The sequence below is a fragment of the Petaurus breviceps genome, unplaced genomic scaffold, assembly GCF_028583685.1.
Source record: "Petaurus breviceps papuanus isolate PSGF00001 unplaced genomic scaffold, PetGlider_PUasm1.0 37, whole genome shotgun sequence".
NCBI lineage: Eukaryota > Metazoa > Chordata > Mammalia > Diprotodontia > Petauridae > Petaurus > Petaurus breviceps.
This window is the reverse complement of record NW_027186296.1, coordinates 100,594,180-100,619,045: the sequence shown is the minus strand read 5'-3', so window position 1 is coordinate 100,619,045 and position 24,866 is coordinate 100,594,180. Positions and strand designations below refer to the sequence as shown.

Here is a 24,866-nt window from a genome sequence, read left to right as displayed (position 1 = left end):
ATTTAAACGCGCTGAAAAGGACTTTCCCTACTCTTTGTGGTGCCTCTAGACAGAACAAAGGATGACAGCAGGAAGCTACAGAGGGGCAGGTTTCTAACAAAGTCATCCACAAATTGGAGCGTGCTGCCTCTTGAGGCAGCTAACCTTCCTATCGTTGGAAGGGTTCAAGCAGAGGCTGATGACTGTCAGAGAAGATATTAAAAAGATGACTGTATTGGGCCTGTAGATCATATACTCTTTCAGGATCTGTGAAAACACCTCACTAATTATGTTTTAGTGACACCTTTTCTGAAGGAACAATAGCAGAAGAAAAATAATTGAGGTAGAAATAGTAAAAGAAAAAGCACTTTTTAAAAAGAGTCTCCAAAGACCTGGGCTGTGCCACTCCATTAGCCTATCTACTACAACCCGGAAGGGTGACACTGGACAAGTCTCCTGAGGTGAGCTTCCTCATCTCTAACGTGAAGAGGCTGGAGTAGTGTCTCTTCCAACTCTAAAATTCTATGAATTCAAGCGTTTAACTTATAGATTAATATTATAAAATTTACCTGAATGATTTAAATGTTAGTAAAATTTAGCCTTTAAATGATGTTATGGCCTCTGTAATTATAAAAACCAAGCTTGGGCCTGAACAGTTGAAAAATGTACCTTCCTTCTTTCTCCACTCTATAAGTGGAGGTATCAGGTGTGGAATACTGCATACACTGTTGGACAGGAGTAATCTGGTTGTTGTTTTTGCTAAACTACCCCCCCTCCTTTCTTTTTAAGTCTGTCAAAAGGAAGTGTTTGCTTGCTAAGGGAAACTAAGAAGAATATAATCAGAAATAAATATGATAAAAGTAAAAGGCATCAATAAAAACATTTAATATTAATGGATATATTACAATAAAGATACAAATATCATATGAGAACATGAAAAGGCAAACACATAAGCATTATGATATAAGTGGTTGATTTGTGAACAACAGTTTTTATAAGGTCACCATGTGTGAAAAATAGCACCATCTAAAAGGCAAAGTCTTAAACAGTTATCCTTGCATTTAACCATCCCCTGATTCTGAAACAAAATATTAATACAAAGGCCAATGAAAGCAAGAAACTCAGTAGAGCACAGTCGACAGAGCACTTGATATGGGATCAGGAAGACTTGAGTTTGAATACTACCTCAGATACTTACTAGCAACATGACAAACTCTAAATCTCAATTTCCTCATCCATAACATAAAGATAATAATAACAGCACCTAAGTCATAAAGATTTTGTGAGAATGAAGTTAAATAATATATGTAAGGGGCAGCCAGGTGGCTCAGTGAGTAAAAGCACAGGCTCCAGTGTTGGGATGACCTGGGGATCAAATCTGGGCTCCGATACTCAGCACCACACCCAGAAATAACTGGCCCTGTAACCTTGAGCAAGTTACTTAACCCCGATTGCTTTAAAAAAAAAAAAGATAGTTTAGGGGCGGCCAGGTAGCACAGCAAGTAAGAGCACCGGCTCCAGTGTCAGGATGACCTGGATCAAATCCGGGCTCAGATACTCAGCACCACACCCAGAAATAACTGGCCGTGTAACCTTGAGCAAGTTACTTAACTCCGATTGCTTTAAAAATAATAATAATAATAATAATATATGTAAAAGAGCTTTGCAAACCTTAAGATGCCATATAAAAGTTAGCTATTATTTATTATAGCTATGATATCTGGCAAGACATTCAATACTTCAGAGATCTGTAATTTCAGCAGAGAAAATGCCCCATGCACTGTCACATATCATTACCCTTTTAATGACTTTACAAGTGGATCTTTTGTCAGTTTCTACAGCCAAATATTTCCTAATTCATCGGCCACACTGGTGAAGAGACTCTCTGAACTTCACCAAGTCAGGCCTTAGATAACAGATAGACAGTCTGGCCCAAGTTTGCAGTTTGGGATGAGCCACCAGAGCCTTGGCCCCCTTAGCACAGCCTTCCAGAATCCAGGGTCATAATCATGTCACAACAATGCATCATGCTATGGTTATGTGGCAGTAGGGGAAATTAATGGACACATGGCATTAGTCTGAGGGTTTTAATGTTTATCTGCAAATTGCTTTAAAAGACTCTCCCCTGAACTTTACAAACCTGTGGATTATCCATGTACCAGACCAGACTATCTTCTCTGGTATCCAGGATGAAGTACCTCCGCAGAAATTTCCCACTATTCTCATTTTCTTCAATGTCTAGAAAACCACAAATTCGATTCTGACGATCCACATAAGGCATTTCTGAGCTTGAACATTACACTGAAAAATAAAAAATTTTTAAAAACAGGAATTAGCTTCCTACAAAAAGTCAGAAATAAGACAAAGTTTTTCTTCAATGGACTCAGAAACATGTTGAGAAACTATTTACCAGACTAATGTTCAATGTACATGAAGAGATCAGAACTCCAGAACATTTGAGGTGTGGACCACATCTCAAATTCTATGGATTACATTTTCTGTGACTGACTTGATTATTCAAATCTACCCACCTGTGAGAAGGAAAAAAATTAATTTTTCCCACGGTGGTAAACTATTAAATAGTTTAGATTGGGGCAGGGAACCTGTGGCCTCAAGGTCCAAGCTTTACAGAACAAATAATTTTATTGAGGGGATTTATTCTGTGAAGTTTGGATTCAGTCAAAGGGCCACACTTTAGGACCTCAAGGGCCACATAAGGCCTGGAGGCTGTAGGTTCCCCATCCTTGGTTTGGAAGATTCTTTTCAGGGCTAACCAGCATAGACTTAAAGGAAGTCATCCATGTAGTATATTGTTATGTTAAATAATACAGAGTTCTCTAGACATATGAGAGAGGCCATGTGGCAGCTGAGATAGAAAGTAGGCTTTTGGGTTACAAAGACCCAAGTGCAAGACCTTCTTTTTGACATGTATTCAATTATTCAATATCTGGCAGAAAAAAGGTGCTTAAATGTATACTGATTATGTGGCCCTGGAGAAGTCTTAGTGCCCCAAGAATAGCTTGGACAACCATAATATATGGACTGACTAGGATTCAAGAGGCTTCTTATCTCTGCCACTAAATACGTTTATGACCTTGAGCAAATCCCAATCTTTCTTGTGCTAAATGTCTTCCTCTATAATGAGACTGCTGAAATAGATGGTTTCTCAGGTCCATTTTATGCACTGAATTCTATGATGCTATGATTGATATCCTAAATATTATCATGTTTGAGTGTTATTTATATAACCAAGAGACAGTATGCTAGAGCGAAAAGGACACTAAGTGAAGACACAGAACCCAGGCAGTAGGACTCTGGGCAAGACACTTAAGCTTTCAGTGCCCCAGGTAACTCACTAAGAATGTGCCACTGAACAGGTGCTTAACAGGTACCAATCTGCATGGGTAGAGGAAGTTTTCTATGAAATCACAAGTTCAATAGTTTTTTTTTTGTTGTTGTTGTTTTTTTAGTATCTGAAAATTCTAAGTGAATACATAAAAACAAGGTGGGGCATTTGACCTTCTATTCAAAATCAGACCTAAACCAAAAATCTGGTCAACATATTTCCCATAAACCAGCTGAGATGTAAAAACATCTTCAATAGAATTTACAAGAGAATCAGGGAAGCAATTTTTTTTGCCCTAATCCAATTAGCCTGTGTCTATTTAATTTATTTGACTTACAATAAAATATGCAAGTTGAGTAGAAATAGTTTTTAACATCATGAAACCAGAAAGAGGTATGCTTAGCAATTGGAAAATGAGAAAAAAAATAGTCTCTTTTGAAGTGAAGTATTTTATGGATCAAAGTGAGAGACAAAATTATAGGTCTCTCTATAAAAGGTACAACTTCCAATTGAATGAAAACTATATTTGACATCATGAAATGCTTTGAATGGGCCCTCAAATATCATTCTATTAGAATACAAGCTCTGTAAGATTAAAAAAAAATTCTTCTCTACATTCTAGAATGTGCCTTGCAAATTATGGATGCTTTAATATTAATACTTTACAAGATGAAACCTGTCGCAATCCTATAGGGAGACGGCAAAGTTGTGAGGAACTATAACAGATGACTGACCAGTTCTGAGGGCAAGGAAGAAATCTTCATGCTAGGCAAAAATTAAAAATTATTAAAAAAAAAAAACAGACCTGTAGCAGTATTTGTCCCAACACTATTTCTCTTGTCTCCTCCCAAATGGACTCCTATGGAGTCTAATATTTCAAGGACATGCTCCAAAGCACCCAAGACACTTTTGGACACTCGCCATATAGATACAGATCTAAAGGAGACAAGTGGCTTTGTAGGATAATTTACCCACTGGGAAAAGTTTCTATTCTAAAATATAACTGTCAAACATTTATTGTAAAGTTAAATTACACATGATTTCTAACCCACTAGCATCAGTTAACAGCATAGCAATACTATGACTACTATAAAAGCTTCACAGCAGAACACCACTGGAGAAAGTCCACAACCATGCTGACTGGACCAAGTCAAGTCAATGAGCATTTATTAAGCACTTACTTTGATCCTGACACAATGTTAAGCACTGGGAAGATACAAAGGGGCAAAAGACAGTCCGTGTTCCCAGAGAACATAGTACAATGGAAGAAACATCATGCAAACAACTACAAACAAACTAGATAGACATACAAATATACATAAAAACACACACATACAAGCCTACAGGATAAACTGGGGGCAATCTCAGAGGGAAAGAACTAAGAGTGAGGAGGTCTGGCAAAGTCTTCTTATAGAAAATGGGGTTTTTGCTGGGACTTGAAAGAAGCCAGGAAAGCCTGGAGATAAGAGATGGAGACGGAGATGAGAAAAGAAAGAATTCCAGGCACAGGTGACAGCCAGAGAAAATACAGAAGAGTGCCCTGTGAAAGGAAAAGCAAGGACGCCAGTGTCACTGGATCAGAGTATGGAGAGGAGAATGGTGAATAGGGAGGGTCCAGGTTGAGGACAGATGTTACAAAAGTAAAACTGACAGGACTTGACAATGGAATGAATGAAACAAAAAGTAAAAAGTCCAGGATAATAACTGGGGTGACCAGGAGGATGGTGGTACCCTGGACAGTAACAGGAAAGATAGGAAGAGGGGAGAAGAGTAGGGGAAGATGAGTATAGTTTTGGACATGTTGAATTTAGGATGCCTGTGTGGTATGGTAAGCAGCTAGGTGACACAGTGTATAGAGTTGGAACAGAGAAGAGGAGGAAAGGAGAGGGTCCAAGACAGAGCCTTGGGGGACGTGTATTGTTGGAAAGCATAACCCAGATGAAGATCCAGCAGACAAGAGAGGGAGCAGTCCAATCTATCAGAGAACCAGGATAGTCTAGTGTCACAGAAGCCTAAAGAAAAGAGGGTGATCAACAATGTCAAAGGTTCCAGTGAGGTCAAGAAGGCTAAGGTTTGAGGAAAAAGCCATTAGATTCGGCCATTAAGAGGAACTTTGGAGAGAAGAGTTTCAGATGGATGAAGAGGTACAAAGTCGGAGTACAAAGAGTTAAGAAGTGAGGGAGAAGTGGAGGAACTGATTACAGACAACCTTCCTAAGAAGTTTAGCTACAAAAGAAAGAGAAATATGGGGAGACAACCAGTGGGGACCGATTGAACAAGCAAAGGTCTTTTGAGGCTGGGGGAGACATGTATGTGTGTAGACATGGTTGTAGAGAGTAGGAAGTTGCTAGTAGAAAGGGGCCAACACAAATTTACATTGTTATCTCAACTGGGTTCTCAGTGCTGCAAAGTGATCCCTTCTTTCTTCACTTTTTGATTCTATTGAACTTCTCAGAGCAACTACTCTCTTCAAGTCAACTACAACAGCCTCTTCCTCCTCCCTCTTAGCAGAGGACCTCATGTTATACTTCACTGAAAAAAATCAGGACATCCATCCCAAGCTCCCTGTCCTCCTCAATTCCACACTTAAACCAATTCAACACTATACTACAATTCTTCTTTGTTCTATTTCCAGATAAAGGGATATTCTATCTTCTTGTCAATACCACCCCAGCCCCAACTGTGCCCTTTATCCAGGCTCCTCCAGGGAACTCCACTTCTATCATCATTTCCCTCTTTATAGAGTCAACATTTTCTTATTCACTGGCTCCTTTGCCTGCTACTTATAAATATTACCAACTCTCTCTCTCAAACTTAAAATCTTCACTTGGCCCTATCATCCTCTCAAGCTATCGACTTCTATCTTTCTGTTTCACAGACAAATTCTTAGAAAGAGTTGTCTATACTCATTGCTTCCACTTTCTCATCTCCTACTCATTTCTCAACCCCTTGTATACAATACCTGAATTTCACCACACCAATCAACTAAAACTGCTCTTTCCAAGGTCACACTAATGATCTTTTCGCTGCAAACTCTAAGGCCTTTTCTCTGTCTCTCCTGTTTTTCCTACCATTGCTTTGTCATGGTTCTCTTGCTACCTAGCAGCCTAAACTTCTTCAGTCTTCAGAATCCCAAGATCTTAGATACTGAGCTAAAGCAGATATCAGAGGCCTCTAGTCAAGTCCATCTTCCATGTCACACTTCCTATCCATGAATATTCCTCAGGGCTCTGTCCTGGGTCCTCTCCTCTTCTGCTCTCCCCCACCAGGAGAAGGTGATCTCACCAATTCTTCTTAATTCACCCACCTTTGTGGAGCTGGCTCCCAAATCTTCATATCCAGCACTCAGCTTCCTCTTGAGCTTTAGATCCATATCTCCAACTGGCTATCCTAGAGGTAGCTCAAGCTCAACATGTCTAAAACTAAATGCTCTCCCTCCTAACTTCCCTATTTCTGTCCAAGGTATTACCATTATTCTAGGCAACCAGGTTCAAAACCTAGAAGCATCATCAACTCTTCCTTCTCATGCACCATCACTATCTTGCCATGTTTTATCAGCTCTTCCTCTGCAAACAGCTCTCTCAATCTACCCCCTTCACAACACTCACATGACAAACAAAACCACCCTAGCTGAAGCAGCAGTGTGAAGAATGAATTAGATGGGAACTGAGGGGAGATTCATGGAGTGTGAATGGAGAGAAAGAAAGAGATAAAGAGGATGTTATGGAGCTGGAATTGATAAAACTCCATTAACAGTGTACTTTTCAGGAGACAATGCACACTCAATGTTTTAATACAGTAAAAGTATATTATCAAACTAACATATTCTTTCTACAAAAAAAAAATTCCATTTAAAAAAGTCTAAATTAGAGAATCAAAGCTCCTCTACGATCACGCAGTCACTTCTTACTCTCATTAGAACTGCTGACTTTTTAAATGATAAATACTGAAGGGGATGTGGGAAAACTGAGACAGTAATGCATTACTGGTAGAGTTGTGAACTGATCCAACCATTCTGGAGAGTGTGGAACTGTGCCCAAAGGACAATCAAACTGTGGATACCCTTTGATCCAGCAATACCACTACTAGGTCTGTATCCCAAAGTCATTAAAAAAAAAAAAAGGGAAAGGACCCATATGTACAAAAATATTTAGAGTAGCTCTTTTTTTGGTAGTGAAGAATTAGAAAATGAGGGAATGCTCATCAATCGGAGAATGGGTAAACAAACTGTGGTATAAAATTGTAACGGAATATTATTGTGCTATAAGAAATGATGAGCAGGATAATTTCAGAAAAAACCTAGAAAACTTGACTCAAACTGATACAAAGTGAAGTGCACAGGACCAGGAGAAAACTGTACACAGTAGTAACAATAGTGTATGATGATTAACTATAAAAGACTTAGCTATTTTTGGAATGACAAATTCCAAAGGACTCATGATGAAAAATGTTATCCGCCTCCAGAGAAAGAACTGATAGAATGTGAATGCAGATCAAAGTATACTAATTTTCACTTTATTTTGTTTATAAATTTTTTTCTTTTGATCTGTTTCTTCTTTCACAACATGACTAATGTGAAAATATGTTTTACATGATTGCACATATATAACCTATATAAAATTGCTTACTGTCTTAGGGAGAAGAGAGGTGAGAAAGTGAGGGGAAAATATTTGGAACTTGAAATTTCTTTTAATAGATGTTAACAATTGTCTTTACATGTAACTGGAAAAAATAAAAAATAAATCCACTGCCTTTTCAGAAAAATTTTATTTACTGCTTCAAAAATGCTACAAGAGGATTGCATGCCACCATGGGGGGTGGGGGGAGGAAATCTGGAACTCAAAAACTTATGGAACTGAATGTTGTAAACTAATAGTAAATAATTTTTTTAATGTCATAAGACTAGATCAGATAACCAAGTTTTTTAGAATTATGTATAAAGCAAGAAAAAATATGGCCTAAATGAGTCCTCCATTTGAGTAAAGTAAACGAACTTCAGGTTTTACTTGAAAATTTATTTTGACTGCTCAGAAACCTTTCTTGGCTTACTCCCTATTTATCAACTAAATTCCACATAGGTGAAACTACTGGATGGGATTGTGATATGTAGAGTCATATCTCACCTTTTATAACTTATTCGAAGTCCCAACTACTCCCTAAGAATATCTTAAACTGAACTCTATTTTTCCAGTGTTTAAAAATCAGATGGGGGGAGGAGGGGCTAGGTGGCGCAGTGAATAGAGCGCCAGCTCTGGAGTCAGGAGGCCCTGAGTTCAAATATAGCCTCAGACACTTAACACAAAAACTAGCTGTGTGACCTTGGGCAAGTCACTTAACCCAAATTGCCTTCCAAAAAGCAAGCAAAAAAAAAAATAAAAATTAGATGACCAGTTTTCAAATAAATTAACCAAGAGGGTCACTGAAATATTTTAAATGCAAAGGAAAGAAGAGAAGGCCAAAAAGAAATCACATTCAATCAGAGCAGTTTCGAATGTTACACTGAATTTATTCTATACCTTAAAAGAAAAGCAAGCTATACATAAAAGAGAATCATAGTTTCATGTAGAATCCTTTTTTTTTTCCTATTCTAGGTACATCAAAATGTTAATTTTATTTCATGTTTCAGTTCAGAACTTTTTTTAAAGGTCTTAAAGAAAAAAGAAAAATAAACTAGCCAGGTCTTCCAAATAAGACTTCAAAAATACAAAATAATCTCTACACTCTTTTTCAGTTCTAAAGTTCTATGATTCAATGCCTATTCAAATATTTTACCTGTCTACCTCTTCGCCAACTGAAAAAATGATACAAATATTAAGTATATAAAATCTGTATTTACTATTTCCCTAAACTATTTTTATTAAAAATGCAAATAGTTATTTATGTCAGCCTTGAAAACAGGAGATCATTAAATATTTGCTAAACATATGAACCTTGAATAAATATAAAGCTATAAGAAATGTAGTAAAATTAATAATAAATTTTGGACCCCCATCTCAATTTTCCTTAAACCCAGGTAGTAAAAATAATAAATAGTCAGTAGTCTCAACTTCTGGCCAAGAAGTCTTCATGAACCAAAGCAGACTACTCAGTTCCAACTACTCCTGCTAAAACGTAAAATTTGAACTAGATCAAATAATGATTAAAAAGAACCTGATAAGCATTTATAGTGACGTCTATCCCCAAACTGTACAGAGTATCAGCCAGAAGCCAGTGGGCAATAAGAAAGGGGAATACCAGGGCAAGCAAACAAGCTCAATTTCCCAGTGTGAGCAGCAGCTGGTGAGAGAGACCTGTGGACTGACCCTACAGATGCCAGGGTGGTCAGACTGCCCCAGAGTGGGGACCTTGGAAGCTCTGGGGAGCGCATAGCCACAGCAGCACTGCTGCAGCAGGAGCGCTAAGAACAGGAGGTTCTAAGGCCCCTAATTTTCTTTCCTGAGACACCAAAGAGATCCAGACTGCACCTCAAAGATCCATGGGAGACTAATCTCAGAAGAAAGATGTCAGTGTGGGAACCCAAGGGACCCAAGATAAGATGAAATAGGGTCAACCCCATCCAAAAGCTGTGATATCAGTAACAATTGACTGGCAAAACAGGTCAAAGAGCGAGAATCTGCAAATCACTGGACATCCTGAAAATCATGATTGGGTTTTTTTTTTTTTAAGCCTAGATACAGTATTTCACTATAAACAGAAACTGCCTTGATCTCTAAGAGCTAAATGAAGATAGAATCATATCCCTCCCCCCCCAAAAAAAACAGGAAAACCATCTCAAGACTCTTTTCTCTCACAACCCCCAATTAAATCATTAAAAGTGCTAGAGATAATACCTCCTGACTCTCCCTTCTCCCCTGACACTGACACTCCTCCCCCCCCCCCTTCAGGCCCTTATCATTTCATACCTAGACTACTGCATAACCTTTTGGTTGGTCTCCCTGCCTCAGGGCTTACCACACTCTAGTCCATCATCCACTCCGCTATCAAACTGATCTTCCTTAAGCCGAGACATGTCACCTCCCTCCTCAAAAAAACTTCCACAGCTCCTTATTACCTCCAAGATCAAATATAAACACTTGCTTGGCTTCTACAGTCCTTTACAACAGGACACTCTCCTGCCTTTCCAGTCTTCTACCTTTCTCCTCTCATGTCTCTACATGACTCCGTAATCCAATCACACTGGCCCACCTGCTGTTTCTCACATGGGGGCAAGCACCCTCCCCCCCCCCATCTCCAGGTGCCAGGGGTTTTCACTGGCTGTCCATCATGCTTGGAATGCTCTTCCTTTTCATCTCTGCCTCCTGGATTCCTTGGCTCCCTTCAAGTCTCTGCTAATGTCACCTGCAAGAAGCCATTTCCAGACTCCTTAATCTTACAGGACAACAATGGATAGAGAGCAAGGGCTGAAGTCAGGAAGACCTGAGTTCAAATCCAGCCCCTAGACAAGTCATTTAACTTGTCTGCTCCCAGTTGTAAAAACCAAAGTCAGGATAATAATAGCACTTACTTTCCAAGGCTGTAGTGGGGATCAAATGAAATAATAACTGTAAAGCAATTAAAGGCACAGGGCTTGGCACACAGTAAGCAATATATGTTAGTTGTTATAATTATTGTTGTCTTCTCTCTAGGGTTACCCCCAATGTATCCTGTATTGATCTTGTTTACACATAGTTGATGCATATTTTTTCTCCCCTTCCACTCTGCAGTCCTTGAGAACGGGGACTATTTTCTGCCTTTCCTTTGAGCTTACCCCAGTGCTTCCTACATGGTAGGTGCTTAATAAATGCTTGATGACTGACTGACCATAAATGTCATAGTCATTTTTAAAAATTCAGTCAGTCAACAGGTATTTATTAAGCACCTATTAGGCATGCTGTGCTAAGCACTAGGGCTTCCACGGCAAAGAAAAAAACAAAGTAAGCCTCTAAAAGGAAGCAGTTCTAGTACCAAGAGACTAGAGTCTGGATCAATTTTCAGTAAGTATTTATTAAGCACCTACTATGTACCAGGCATGGTGCTAAGGTCTGGGATTACAAAGAAAGGCAGAGGACAATGCCTGCCTTGACAGTCTAGTGAATGACAGGATCTGGAAGTGTCTACTTTAAGAAGAGCTTTTGGAATACAGTATTCCAAAAGACAAAAGAGATATGTTTACAACCAATAATTTACCCTGAAAAGTTAAAGCTAATCCTACAAGGGAAAAATTTTAATGGAATACAGGACTTACAAACATTTTTGACGAAAAGACTATCACTGAGTAGGATATACTAAGAAGAAGCAGACAAGTCAGGAGAAGGGTAGATAGATACATTTATTTTTGAGCAATTAAAAGGAACCGCATGATGACTCGGCACTAACATTTGAATAAAGAAGAAAAATGACACTTGAGAACCTTAATGTCTTCAAAGGATACAGAGAGGGTTAATTTTTTTTTTCTTAACAAAAAGCCAGAGGTCCTGGGGGTGGAGTTTTTATTCTGAGGGCTTTAAAGGGGTGGGGGGTGGGGGGTGAGGGGGAGACAAGAAAGGATAAAAAAAGAATGTGACCATGTAGGCAAGCAGAAGGAGGGAGTGGAACACCTCAGTTCTCTTAAATGGAGCAGGTGAGAAGAGTAAACAAATGTGGAGGAAGGCATGTGGGGAGTGGTGATCAGATGAAGCTCACTCTTATTTGAAATAGACAAAGGAAGATTTAACACAGACAGTCAAACGGTTTGTTACAGAAACTTATCAAACTGGGCAAGGGAGGGAATAATTACACACTTCCTGATCCTGCAGGAGAATTTAAAAGGAGGGATAAAAGAAAAGCAAAGAATCAGAATCTGAGGGGTGCCCATCAACTGGGGACTGTCTCAGCAAATGAGAATGTCACTGCCATTAACAAATGACAAAAAAAAGACATTTTAAAAATATGGATAGTATAGATAAATCAGAGTGAAATAAGTAGAACCAGGAGGGCAATTTATCTAAGAACTATAAAGGAAAACAACTTTGAAAAAATGCAATGACCAACCACATCTCCAAGGGGCCTATCAAAAAGCATGTTGCATACCTCATGACAGAGAAGAGATGGAAACAAGGCGTCGGGACATACATTTTAGGGGCATGGTCACTGTTTGTTATAAGGGTTTATTCGCTTCTAAAAATTTCTCTCAGCTTTTAAATAAAGAGATGGATAGGAAGAAATAGCATTTCCTTACTATATGGCAGGCACTGTGCTAAGCCCAGAAATACAAACAAAAGCAAGCAAGACAGCCCTGGAGCTTCCACCCTAGCACCGAATCCAGCAGCTCAGCAGTGAATCCTCTTACTCCAACCCAATGCTCTTTCCGCTGCGCTGCGCCGTGTCTCCCGCCACAATTCTCATCTCACATAACTTTTAGCCAGAATTCATCATTTTTCAAATTTCTGATCCACTATGGTAGTCCAGCTCATTGATATTAAACAATCAAAATTTTACTGCATTCTGAAAAATAATTACTTCTGTCTCTTTCATTCATAAACAGTTGACAAACGCCAAAGAACATGGTATATAGCACAAAAATATAGCTACTTTACTTACTGAGTATCAAGATTCACTGTTTTGAGATTCAGTTTTAAAGTCACCTCAGTTCAAGTCAAGATAAAGATTCCAGAAAGGATAAAGGAAAAAGCAAATTACCCTAAATCCTCTCCCTGCAAACAATAAAACAAATAGGAAAATGGTTATTATTCAGTTTACTAAATTATAAACTCCTCGAGCAAAGGAAACATGTTTTTTGCATGTTCTGCATGACATAGGAATGTGAGAACACATTAAAATTAATTTCACTCCCTTAACAATGTTGGGTTTTTTTGTCAAACGCTTATCAATTCCCAATTCCAAGGGGTTCAAAACCTTGGGCCTCATAGTTTACTCTTATTCTTTTTCTTTCTCTATGTATAATCACAAAGTCTTAATGATGATCACTTTTTTATGCTACTCCAATTCTCCCTTCCTCTAAAACTGCTTACCAGCCTAGTCACAACCTGGATTACTGTAATGATGGTGTTCCTGCTGCTGCTTTCCCCTACTAAGAGACATCCTACAAAGACACATTGCCTATTTAGCTTCCTAAACACTGCTTTCATTTCAGCTAAGGAATGCTAGAAGAAACCAGAGATCTAACCCAATTCCCTCATTTTACAGAAGAGGAAACTGAAGCCTGAAGATAGAAAAGTAATTTGCTTAAGCAACACAACATAACAAATTAAGGGCAGCTGTCACTCTCCTGTCCAAGACAGTACAAAAGCAACCTGCAATGGACCAAGTTTGAATCTTTTCAGTGGCATCTGTGTTGCTCCACAAAGTGATCCCCTATTTTCCATGCAAGTTTGTTTTCCTCTACCCAGCAAAACAAACCCAGTAAAGCCAATCTCCATATCATTCCATAATCAAGATCTAGTATGATAGGACAGAGAAAGCAAAATGCTGGCATTTGGAGGCCTAGAGTTGAGACTCCCATCTGCCATTTGCCCACTGTAAGTTAAACAAGTCATTTTAGTTCTCTGGATCTGCTGGATCATGTGAAAAATGAGGGCACTGGACTAGATGATCTAGAAGGTTCCAATTTCCTTCTCTCCCCCCAGTAGTAAAAACCTTCTTCCAGCCAAGGTTACCTGATATCTTCCTAATACTATTTGGTGTATGAGTGTATGTGTATATGTTGTCTCCTCCATTTAAATGTAAAGACAGGGACTGTTTGACTTCTGTCTTAGTATTTAGCAACAATAAAAGATCAAGAGTTTTATTGCTTACTTAAAATAGGATCAAATGATTTTGTTATCATGGGGAAAAAAAAACAACTTAAGACTAGTATCTGGCCTACTTCTGCAGCTCCCTCCACCTGGAATGTTGTTATTTTCCTTACTTTCATTTCTGCCCTGAAATTAAACTCATCCTTTAATACAAAGCTCAAAGGCCACCTCTCTCCTACGAATGTCTTTTGAATCTTTACTCTCTACTGCCACTACATTACTCCTTGTAATACATTATGTGTCCAATCTCCCTAAATAAGCTCCTTGAGGGCAAAGACTTTTTATCTTTCTAATATTTCTATCCATGAAAACAAGCACAACAGTGCCTCAGAGGTGTCTAAATATTTGTTTAACTGAATTCAAAAATCTGATTTGGTTACTATTTGGTTACTAAAATTGCTAACATTCCCAAGTCAAAAATGCATCTTGCTTTTCTACATAAAAGCTTTGTAGGTCAATCTAACAACTTGCTAAAGTGATATATGAAAAAATTTATATACATTATTTTTCTATCAGAAAGAAAAACTCTCATGCACTCCAGTAAAATTATTTTCAGAGAAAAACAATCAAGGGTACCTTGGATTCCTAATCTTATAATAAAGGTGGTATCATATCTCTTCTACTTTTCATAGCCAAAATCCTAGAAAAAAGCTGTCTTCTATAAGATCTCCAATCTCACCTCTCATTTATTTATCAATACCTTGCAATGTCACAGCACAAGACTACTAAATCTAATGGGGCTATTTTTCCCCCAGTTTTCATTTTTCTCAATCTCTCATGGCTCCTATGAATTCAAGTATCATCTCTATGCAGAGGATTCTCAAATCTACACATCTAGTCTTCATCTCTCCAACTCCACCTTGCTAGCCCAAAACATTTCAAATTCAACATATCTAAAACTAAATTTCAGTGGCTTCCTATTTCCTTTAGGATAAAATACAAATGCCCCAGTTTAGCAGTGAAAGGTCTTCACAATCTAGCTTAGTCTTTTGAGACACCACACACACACACTTTCCCCACCACCACCACCACTTTACATGCCATCCAAACTGGATTACATGTTCTTTCCTACATGTTCTTTTGCTATACTATGCTAGGTCAACAAGCAAATGTAGGGAGCACCCACTCTGCACTCAGCTTTCTCAGGAATACAGAGATCTAAGAAGATATAGAACTCAAGGAGAACCTAGTAATCCTGACAGGACTCTCCACCTTTGATAAATAGATACCCAGAGTGAAATCAGAATTAAAACTACCAGAAATGGGCCTGCCTTAGGGGGGCCATGGATTTTCCCTTTAAAGCTAACTCAACATATCCCAAACTGAACTGATCTTCTTTCACCCAAAACCCATCCCCTAACTTCCTTATTTCTGTCAAGGAGACCATTCAGTAATCACTTAAATTTACAATCTGGAGTCAACTTCACCTCCTAACCATTCTCCTCCCCAATTCCTATATCCAATCAGCTGCCAAGCCCTGGCCATCCTACCTCCACATCTTTCAAATATTTCCCTTTTCTGCCCTCCTATGGCTCCTGCCCCACCTTAGTTCAGGCCCTTATCACCTCTGGTCTGAACTATTTCAATAATACCCTCTTCCCTCACTAATTCATCCTCTTCACACAGCTGCCCAAGTGATATTCCTGAAGCACAGGCATAACAACCATGCCACTCTCTTGCTCAAGAAGTTCCACACTTGGCCCACTGCTCCAGGGATGAAAGACCTTTCCAGATTTATTACACATTAGTCCCCTTTACTGTGGGTTCCTTTTATCTCTCACATCCATACCTTCCATGTCCCACAAGAGGCACCTGCCCTCAATCAACTGATGTTTAGTTTGGATGGATTTGTCCCTTTTTCTGTGTAAGGTGCTACTTGCCTAGGTAGAATATAAGTTCCTTTAAGGGCAGGAATAATTACTGTTTTGTCTTCATATCCCCACCTCCTAGCACAGTTCCTGACACATAGTTGATATTTTAATAAATAACTGTTAACTGATGACAATTCTTCACAGGTTTATTGTCTAAGTACAGATTGTTCTAAGTAGACTCTGAGGTTCCCTCCAACACAGGTTCTGTGAAGGAAGAAGAGAGGAAACGAGATGTGCATGTTCATGTAAAAGAAAGACTCTGAAGAACTTGAATGGGCTGGGAGTGATGAACAGCAGAGAAGAGTTAGAACACAGCATGTATACAATTCCCAGAAAAGGAAAAAGGAGATGATTGTTGGGTTTCACTGTCTACACAGTGGCCCATCATATCAAGTCTGTGGCCCAGGACAACTTACTTCCTTATTCTGGAGCAGTATCCCTGGGAAAAGAAAAGGAAATTTGTAAATCCATTTGTAAGTATAAGAAATCTTCTATTCTGACATTCAGAACTGTGCTCTGTACAAAGTGGATCCTTAAGTCGTGTTTGGGGACTTGAAATGGAAATGCGCCAATACCATGACTTATAGTCATTTATAATGAATAAACACAGAAAATGCTGAATCAAAGAGTTGAAAGATACTTCAGAGGTGGCATCTAATCCCAGACTCCACTCCACATAAAAACTCCCCAATAGTGGAGAAAACCAGTGCCTCAAGGCAGTCCTATTCCATCTCTGTAAAGCTCAATTTTTCCTTACAGGGCATAGGGATTATGCCCTATAATATTATTATTATCTGCCTTGCTATATGACTTGTATCCATTTTTCTTAGTTCTACTCACAGAGACCAAAAAAAAAAAAAAAACCACAACTCATCCGCTTTCCATAAAACAGCCTTTCAACTGCCTTCAGAGAGCAACAATATGAAACACCCACCCACCCCAACTCACCTCCTTTGGCTAAATATTCACAAGTTTTTTCCATCAATCATACATTGATATGGGTTTGAGTTCCCTCTCCAAGCTGGTTACTCTCCTCTAGATTTACTCCAGTTTTTCAATAAACTTCCTAAATGGATCCCCTGAATCGAATTGTGTTGGTCATGATGAATGGAAAATTTAAGGCTCAGTGTTACACTCTGAACATCTCTGGAAGAAGTTTCTGACAGAAAACAAAGCAGTTCCATGCTAATGGCAGAATTCTGCCATGGTCTCTGGGACTCCAAGCATAATTGTACTTATACTGAAAAGGCCAACTATAAAATCCTTCAGATGACAGTTCATATCATACTGTATCCCCAAACAGAACACGCAATACAGCAAACTCTCAAACACTAACACCCATTTAAAGCACAGAAGAAAAAACCAAGAATGGCTCCCAGAGTGCAAAAGCACTGGGACCTCACAATGCAGATAATAAATTACATTACAAAAGAAGAAAAAATTGTTGTATACATTTTTTATATAAATAGTTGGCTATCCAATCTTTGCCACTTTGCCCTGAATAATTTGTTGTTGAGTTGTTTCATTCATGTCTGACTCTTAGTGAGCGCATTTGGGATTTTCTTGGCAAAGATACTGGAATGGTTTGCCATTTCCTGCTCCAGCTCATTTTACAGATGAGGAAACTGAGGCAAACAGGGCTAAGTGACTTGCCCAGGTCACAGAGTTATTAGTAAGTGTCTAAGGCTGAATTTGAACTCAGATAATCCTAACTCCAGGCTCAGTGCTCTATCCACTGCACCCTTTAGCTGAATAATTTGGAGACTTTTAAATGCTAAGTATTCAATAATAAAGGAGGCACATATAAACATGTATTTATAAAAAAGAAGCCTACACAAACATTTCAACTCTACATTAAAATAGCGTTGCCCAATATATCTCATAACAAAGTGAGTCACTGGGTATAAAATACTAGACATGGGCATGGCTGTAAGGTTCAGAAGCCACTCACAGTCACTCAGTTCTTGGGCCATCCAACAAAATCACAACAGTCCTACATGACCAAAATCTTGTCAGAGGGAGCAAACCCTAATCCAGTTGAGAAGGAGGGATCCTTTTCTGAAGGGGCAGGGTTACTAATCAGTTAAAAAAAAAAACACTCAATCAAGAAGTTGATTCTATTTTTTTTAAAGCTCTTATTGACATGAATAAGCATATACTATTCTTAACTGATGATGAAAAGACCATTAGGACCTTAATTACAGGGCCTGGGTTCAAATTCTGGTTTTCCATAGGTTTGTGACTTTGAACAAGGAAAGTCTTAACCCACTGGGTCTCAGCTTCCTCAACTTTAAAATAATAGGGTTGGGCTTAGATAATCTCTAAAACCCTTTTCCATCTCAACATCTATGAGATTCGATGATTCCAACTGCAATCCACAATCAGTTACCATATAAGAATTATCTGAAGTTCTTTCATCCAAACTTTGATCTAACTAAACAATGAAATCTGAAAACAGAAGGCAAATGAATTAAATAAAAGAGATGAAGACTACACAGAAAGGCTGGCCCATTCTAAACTGTTAAGTGATAATCTCATTTATATGGAATACAGTTCAGAAACAGGAATTAATCAAAAAAGGATTCTAAGCAGCAAACGTGGATGTCACCTAGGTACATACGCTAAAGCTCTATGGTTTTACTCCTACGAGATACCTGAGAGAGTTAGTGATGTGTAGTTTTAAAAACAACTGGAGCTTGACAGGCAGCAGCATGTAGCAGACAAAGCAGTGGAGAGTCCTAACTTCCAGAACTGAGAGGCACTTAGTGTGTGCATCACATAAAAATCACACAAGCTCTCTGAGCTTTGGTTTCTGTAAAATGGGAATGATAGTGCTTACACCTACTGTTCCAGCTCACATGACTGTTGTGAGGAAGTTCTTGTAAACCACAAAGAATAATATAAATGTAAGTTATTGTTACTGGTTTTCAGTTCCTAAGTCTACCACAGATTAAAAGTAGCCAAGGAGATGGTGATATACAAACTACTAGAGGCAACAAAGAAGTAATCAAAAGACTGGGGGGAGAAGAAGGGAATACTCTAAAAATGTAACCCCCAACACGACAGCATTCTAGAGCCATTAAGCCTGGGAGCAAAAGGCTCTCTTGGACCCCAATAAGCCCTAAGCATATCACAGAGTATAGTAACTGTGATCTGCTACTATGACCTTGAGAAAAAGGAAAAAGGCAGTGGAATGTTTTAAAAAAGGAAAGAAAAGTGTGACAGTTGAAAAAGATCGCAATCCATAGTGATTTAAAGTTAAAGGCTTTGTGTTCTGCTATCAGGAAAGTTCAACTATTAAAAATAACTAATACCTCCAAAGCCCTTAAGTATTTTGAATGTTTATTTTACATTAAGTTAAAATTATTCCAACTTCCCAAAACTTTCTGGCTTTCTTCACATTCACCGAAAGTTCCAATCCAAAGAAAGCTTATACTATTTCCCAATTTGTGGGTCAAGGATTGTGGGGTGCAGAATAACTGCATGGGTCAGCTCACTAAATAATTCAGTATAATAAATTAAGCAAAAATGCCTTCTGTAGACTGTCTCACACAAACAAAATAATGCTTTTTTTTTAAAGCAACAAAAGGCTGTTGCAATGAATTAAATATATATTCATTTTAAAAAAGTAAATGAATTCACAATAGCTTTTTGGCCATTCTGTATTTTCCCAAAGTACATTAGCAGTATAACTATCATAAGGGGAGGCATCAAATTTTTTTTTTTTTGGAGATTGAAAGTAGAACTCATATTTGGCAGAGTAACTTTTTAAATCAGAGCAACTCAACTAAACAAAAGACTTCCTAAAGTGGCTGTTTGCAAAAGAAAATATGCTTATATACTTCCTTCTAGAAATTAAACACCCATACATTCTATATCACCCTGCAACTTTAAGGGAGGAAAGAATACTTTGGGTTAAGGCAGTTTTAAAAAAAAGTTTCCTTCCTCTCATTAGAGTAAGATTCCTGTTGGCTCTAACTAACCCCAACAGGAAGGTCTTATTTTTCAAAGAAAATATCCCATTCATATTTTTATGTTTCTAAAAATAATTAAGCATCACATACATATCAAAGCTTCTAGGTCTCCTAACTCCTTGATAAATAATATTTCCATTATCTCAAACACTAATTTCATATTCAGTTTCACATACTTCTAAATGTTATGTAATTATAACCAAAAGGAAGCAAAAATATAATATGAACATCTAAATACAAATAAGCTGGAGCAATTACTTATTTTATCTGGGAAATAAAGCTCAGTAAAAAAAAAACTGGGTAATTCAAAAACATATTTTAATATTAGGTCTATCAACAATTTCATATTTAAATTGTGAACTTAATTCCCTATTAAAAAACTGCAATAAGACTGAAAATCCCAAAGGCTGTAGTTGCTACTATACAATAGGGACCATGGTGACTAACATTCGAATAATTGCTGTATTCCAAACACTACTTTTCTTCTCCATTTTCAAAAGAGAATTGAGACAACAGCAAGTATAAGGATTTATTTAGTTCCAAACAATGGATTTCAATGTCAAAGTCTCTCACATTACGCTAATAATTAAACTGAGTACATTATCATAATTTGCAGTGCCATTCAGTATCACAATGTCAAAACAACTGGGGAATTATCAGTATTCGACTATTTGTCAGATTTATAATATAATATTATTAAAAAGACTGGACAAGAGTGCTCTTATGAGACTCTAGAATATTTTATGATTCTTAGATTTTTAAATGTTCAGCATTTTTAAATGTTCAGGTTTTTTTTCCTAAGAACTTCCTAAGATGGTTTAAAATTGATTCTTGGTATTCACAAGAAGCATCTGATACATAGCTATCTTTACAAAAAAAAAAAAAACACAACATCCTTAAGCCTTTCTAAAAAAGTCCTTCCGGATTATGAGCTCATGGGAGTTTCCTAACAATTGTATCGCTATCCTGTTTTACTGTCTTTCTTATTCTGGTTGATAAACTATTGCATAAGAAAAAAAGCCAACTCATACACAACTAACCTGCTTTAGTTTTGTAAATCCCCTCTAATTTTAGTATCCCAATGTCACTAAAAATGGACCATTCTGTTACTCAACTTTTTTCTAAAGCAGCAATTAAAATACTAATTAACAGAACTGAGTAAAATTAATAAAAGCTTAAATAACTTGTAATCTCCAACTACTTAATTTGTATGCAAAATGTATTTTATATGTATGTGTATACACATTTGTTTCAAGATACAACGAAAGAACAACTTGGTACAACATATACTGCTTACCAAAAACTGACTAACGGAAATATTTGGGGAGCAGACAGCATTACAAATGAAATAAACATTTAGTTTATCATCGGAAACTCTGCTAAAGTAGACGACATTTTGAAGTTGAAATTTATTAGTTTCATTCTCTGTACTTGTATCCAAAGCACATAGCAGAGTGTCTGGCACATAGTACTTAGGTTAATAAATGCTAATTGACTGACTGTATTCCAAAAGTGAACTTCTCTAGAAATAATTAAGCAAGTTAGAAGTAAAGAAGAGCTCTATCTTTGAAGAAAGCATCTCTGCTGAATGCAATTCATTCTTGCTATCAATGCATCAGTCTTGACCAAGTATGGAAAATAATGCTTCAAGTCCAACATTATTTAAGATGTCCTTTTGCCAAGATACTCAGTTTGGAAAGGAGTTAAAAATGAAAAAATAACATTTTGCAAATTAATTTGTCTCCTATTTCAATACGATTATGTACGACTGAAAAAGTATGCAAAAATTTGTGTTTAAGGATCACAGAGGTAAAGCTAGAAAAAACCTTGGGGGAGTCAAGCAATCAACCCCTTCCTTCACATTTATAGATATGGTAACCAATGACCATTGGAGTTGAATGATTAGCCAAAGGTTACATCTAGGTTTGTCAGAGGCAAGATTTAAGCCCAGGTCCTCTGACCTCCAAATCTACCACTCTTTCCAGTGAACCAAACAAAAAGCATCTGTTTTAAGGTTTAAGACAAGTGTACAAATGCCACAGTATGTCATTTATTCCAAACATGGACACATATAAAAACTTTTATGACAAAAAATCCCAATTTATAAAGGCTGTTTTGTTAAATCATTGCAGAAAGACACCTTGATAACCCAGATAAATACAAACAGAGAGAAAAGAAACCATTTTATATATATAAGACGGCAAAAGTGATGGTTAAGGGAAAAAAAGAATACCAAAAAAGCTAACAATTTTCCATCCTTAAATCTTCTTTTTTCCATCCTGCTCTCAAAAATGGACCACTCCGATATTCAATCAACAACCAAAATTACCAACACTTATATGATACAAGGTAAAGATAATAGGTTTTGCAACAAATAAAAAAATACTACAAACAACCACTATGAATAAGGTCACTTTCACAGTCACAATGCCTTTTCTGTCATGATTTACCTAGGATCAAGAGACAGCTTCAAAAAACCACAAACCACTGAGGATGATTCTAGTATATCTCAGTTAGGTGGTAAGAGCCCTGAACTGAGTCATTTTATTTCTAACACTTGGAGAGAGGCAAGCCTTGGGCAAATCGATTTGCATAACTTTTCTGGGTCTCAATTTCTTCATTTGGAAAATGGGTAAGGACTGAGTTTTGGACTATCTTCTATGAAACCGCATGATTTTGTACTAGTTAATGGATAATCAAACCTCAAAAGAAGAGTTTACCAGCAAGTCTGATGCCCTAACATGGGGTAAAAAAGATTTTTTTTTTAAATTAGTTTCATGGTTACCTACACACTCAAAGACAGGATTTGCTCCACCACAACACAACTTCTGGCAGAATTCATATACCTAGGGAACTCTCTCATATCAGTGAAGTAGGGAAAAAGAGAAAAGCAGTTTCTAGTAGAATTCATACACCTAGGGAACCCTCTGTCAGTGAAGTAGGAGGAAAAAAAACAGTTTCCATCAGCATTCATACACCTAGGAACCCTGTCAATGAAATAGAAAGATAAAAAAGGTTAACACAACTTCCAACAGAATTCCTACATCTAGGAAATCCTCTATCAATGAAATGGAAAAAAATAAGAGTAACAGCTTCCAGAAGAACTCATATACCTAGGAACCTTCTGTCAAGGGGGGGAGTGGGGGAGGGAGAAGCATAACACATTTTACACTAGAATTCATATACCTAGGAAGCCTCTATCAATGAAGGAGGGGGGAAAAGGCTTAACGCAACTTCCATCAGCATTAATACACCTATGGGGGGGGAGGGGAGGGAGGGAAGCTTCCATCAGCAATGCTATATACCTAGGAACCTTCAGTCAATGACAGAAAAAAAGCTTAACAGCTTCCATCAGCATTCATACACCTATGAAGTAAATGGGGAAGGGTGGGGGAAGCAGCTTCCATCAGTAATCATACACCTAGGAACCCTCTGTCAATGAAATGGGGGGTGTGGGGGGGGGAGGTAACAGCTTCCTGTAGAATTCATATACCTTAGGTAATCTTGTCAATGAAGTAGGAAAAAAAAAGGCTTAACCCAGCTTTCTGAATTCATACACCAAGAACCCACTGTCAATGAAGCAGGGAGGGAAAAAGTTTAACTCGCCTTCCACCAGAATTCATACACCTAAGGAACCCTCTGTCAACGAAGTAGGGAAAAAAATAAGCACGACCCAACCTTCCAGCAAAATTCATACACCTAGAGAACCCTCTGTTAATGAAGTAGATAAAAAGCAGCATACAGTACTTAACAGTATTTCCTGGATGGGAGGAATAAAACCTTCTCTTGCAATTATTTGCCAACTTTCTTGCCCATATCGGCTCTAAGGTTGAAAAATGATTTTTGCCTTCCCCTGATTTCTGGTCTCTGAGAAGGCAGCTCAGAAAGGTGATGTCAGAATAATATTAAAAGTAGTAATGGGGCCGGCCGCGGGTGGATTGGAGAGGGAGGGAGGCTCTCCGTGGGCGCCGCACAGCCCTGGGCCGGACGGGCACAAACCCAGTTGGAGGAAGTCCGGACCGCAGCTCCCGAGCCGGGGCCGGGCTCCGAACCTTCTCGTCCAATTTCACCTGGCGGGGGCGGGGGCAGGGTCGCGGACCCCCGGGGCGGTCGGGCCCGGCTCCGGACTTCAAAGCATACACTGGTAACACCCTGGGGCCGCAGGACCCGGTTTAAAACACTACCAAGTTCACGGACCCCGGGCTGCGCCCCCTCCCTCCGTCCTCAGGGTTGACCGCAGCTGCAAAGTTTTTGTTTTGTTTTTAGAGGAAAAGGGAGTTTTTTCGGAGAGTGCGGGGAGGGATGGAGGGATGGAGGGATGGCTGCCCTCTCTGGGGGAGGATCCCCGGACTGGACCGAGCGAGCCGGGAGGCTGCGGCTCCGCCCGGGGTGGCCCCGCCCGCGACCTTCCCCCCACTCCCCCGGGCCCCGGCGCGTCCCGGGAAGGGCCCGCCCCTCGCTTCAGGAGCCGCAGGGAGGGGGTGGAGGAGGAGGGGAAGGGGAGGGCGGCGCGGCGGCGGCCGCCGGCCCCCGCCCCCACCCCGGCACTCACCAGGGGTCCCGGGCCGGTTCTGCTAGAGGAGGACGAGAGGGAGGATCCCCGGCGCCTCAGCTCGGCTCGGCGGCGCTCCTGCCGCCGGCGTCCCGTGGGCTCTCTTCTTTTAGCCTCCGGCCCCTCTCACCCCAGCCCCGCCCCTCCGTATGGATCTCCCCTCGCTGTCTCCTCCTTCAAAAACTTTATTAGCTCCCTCCGCACGCACGGGAGCATCCGTTCCGCCTCGAGTCCCCCCCGCCCCTCCCCGCCAGAGTCCAACAGGCACGGAGCAGGAGCGGCGGCGGCGGCGGACCGAACCCAGAAAGCTGCGCAGGCGCGCCGGCTCTCTCCTTCGCCTCCCTACTTCAGACAGCAGCTGAGATTCCAAAG

General features: G+C 39.1%; 1 protein-coding gene across 6 annotated transcripts in view; it reads right to left on the bottom strand.

The window, feature by feature from the left end:
* Nucleotides 1-24,658, bottom strand: part of PLEKHA1 (pleckstrin homology domain containing A1) — a 76,881-nt gene extending 52,223 nt beyond the window's left edge. For 3 of the 6 annotated variants that reach the window (XM_069099150.1, XM_069099151.1, XM_069099148.1), the window contains exons 1-2: nt 24,495-24,652; nt 2,120-2,280 (exon numbers count right to left, since the gene is read on the bottom strand). In XM_069099150.1, coding sequence (XP_068955251.1) covers nt 2,120-2,260 — 141 coding nt within the window. In that variant the 5' untranslated portion in view covers nt 2,261-2,280; nt 24,495-24,652. Of the gene's footprint in view, nt 1-2,119; nt 2,281-12,883; nt 13,001-24,494 lie in introns of those variants that run through there. The other 3 variants (XM_069099153.1, XM_069099152.1, XM_069099149.1) reach the window with 3 other exon arrangements.
* Between the last annotated feature and the right edge of the window lie 208 nt (nt 24,659-24,866).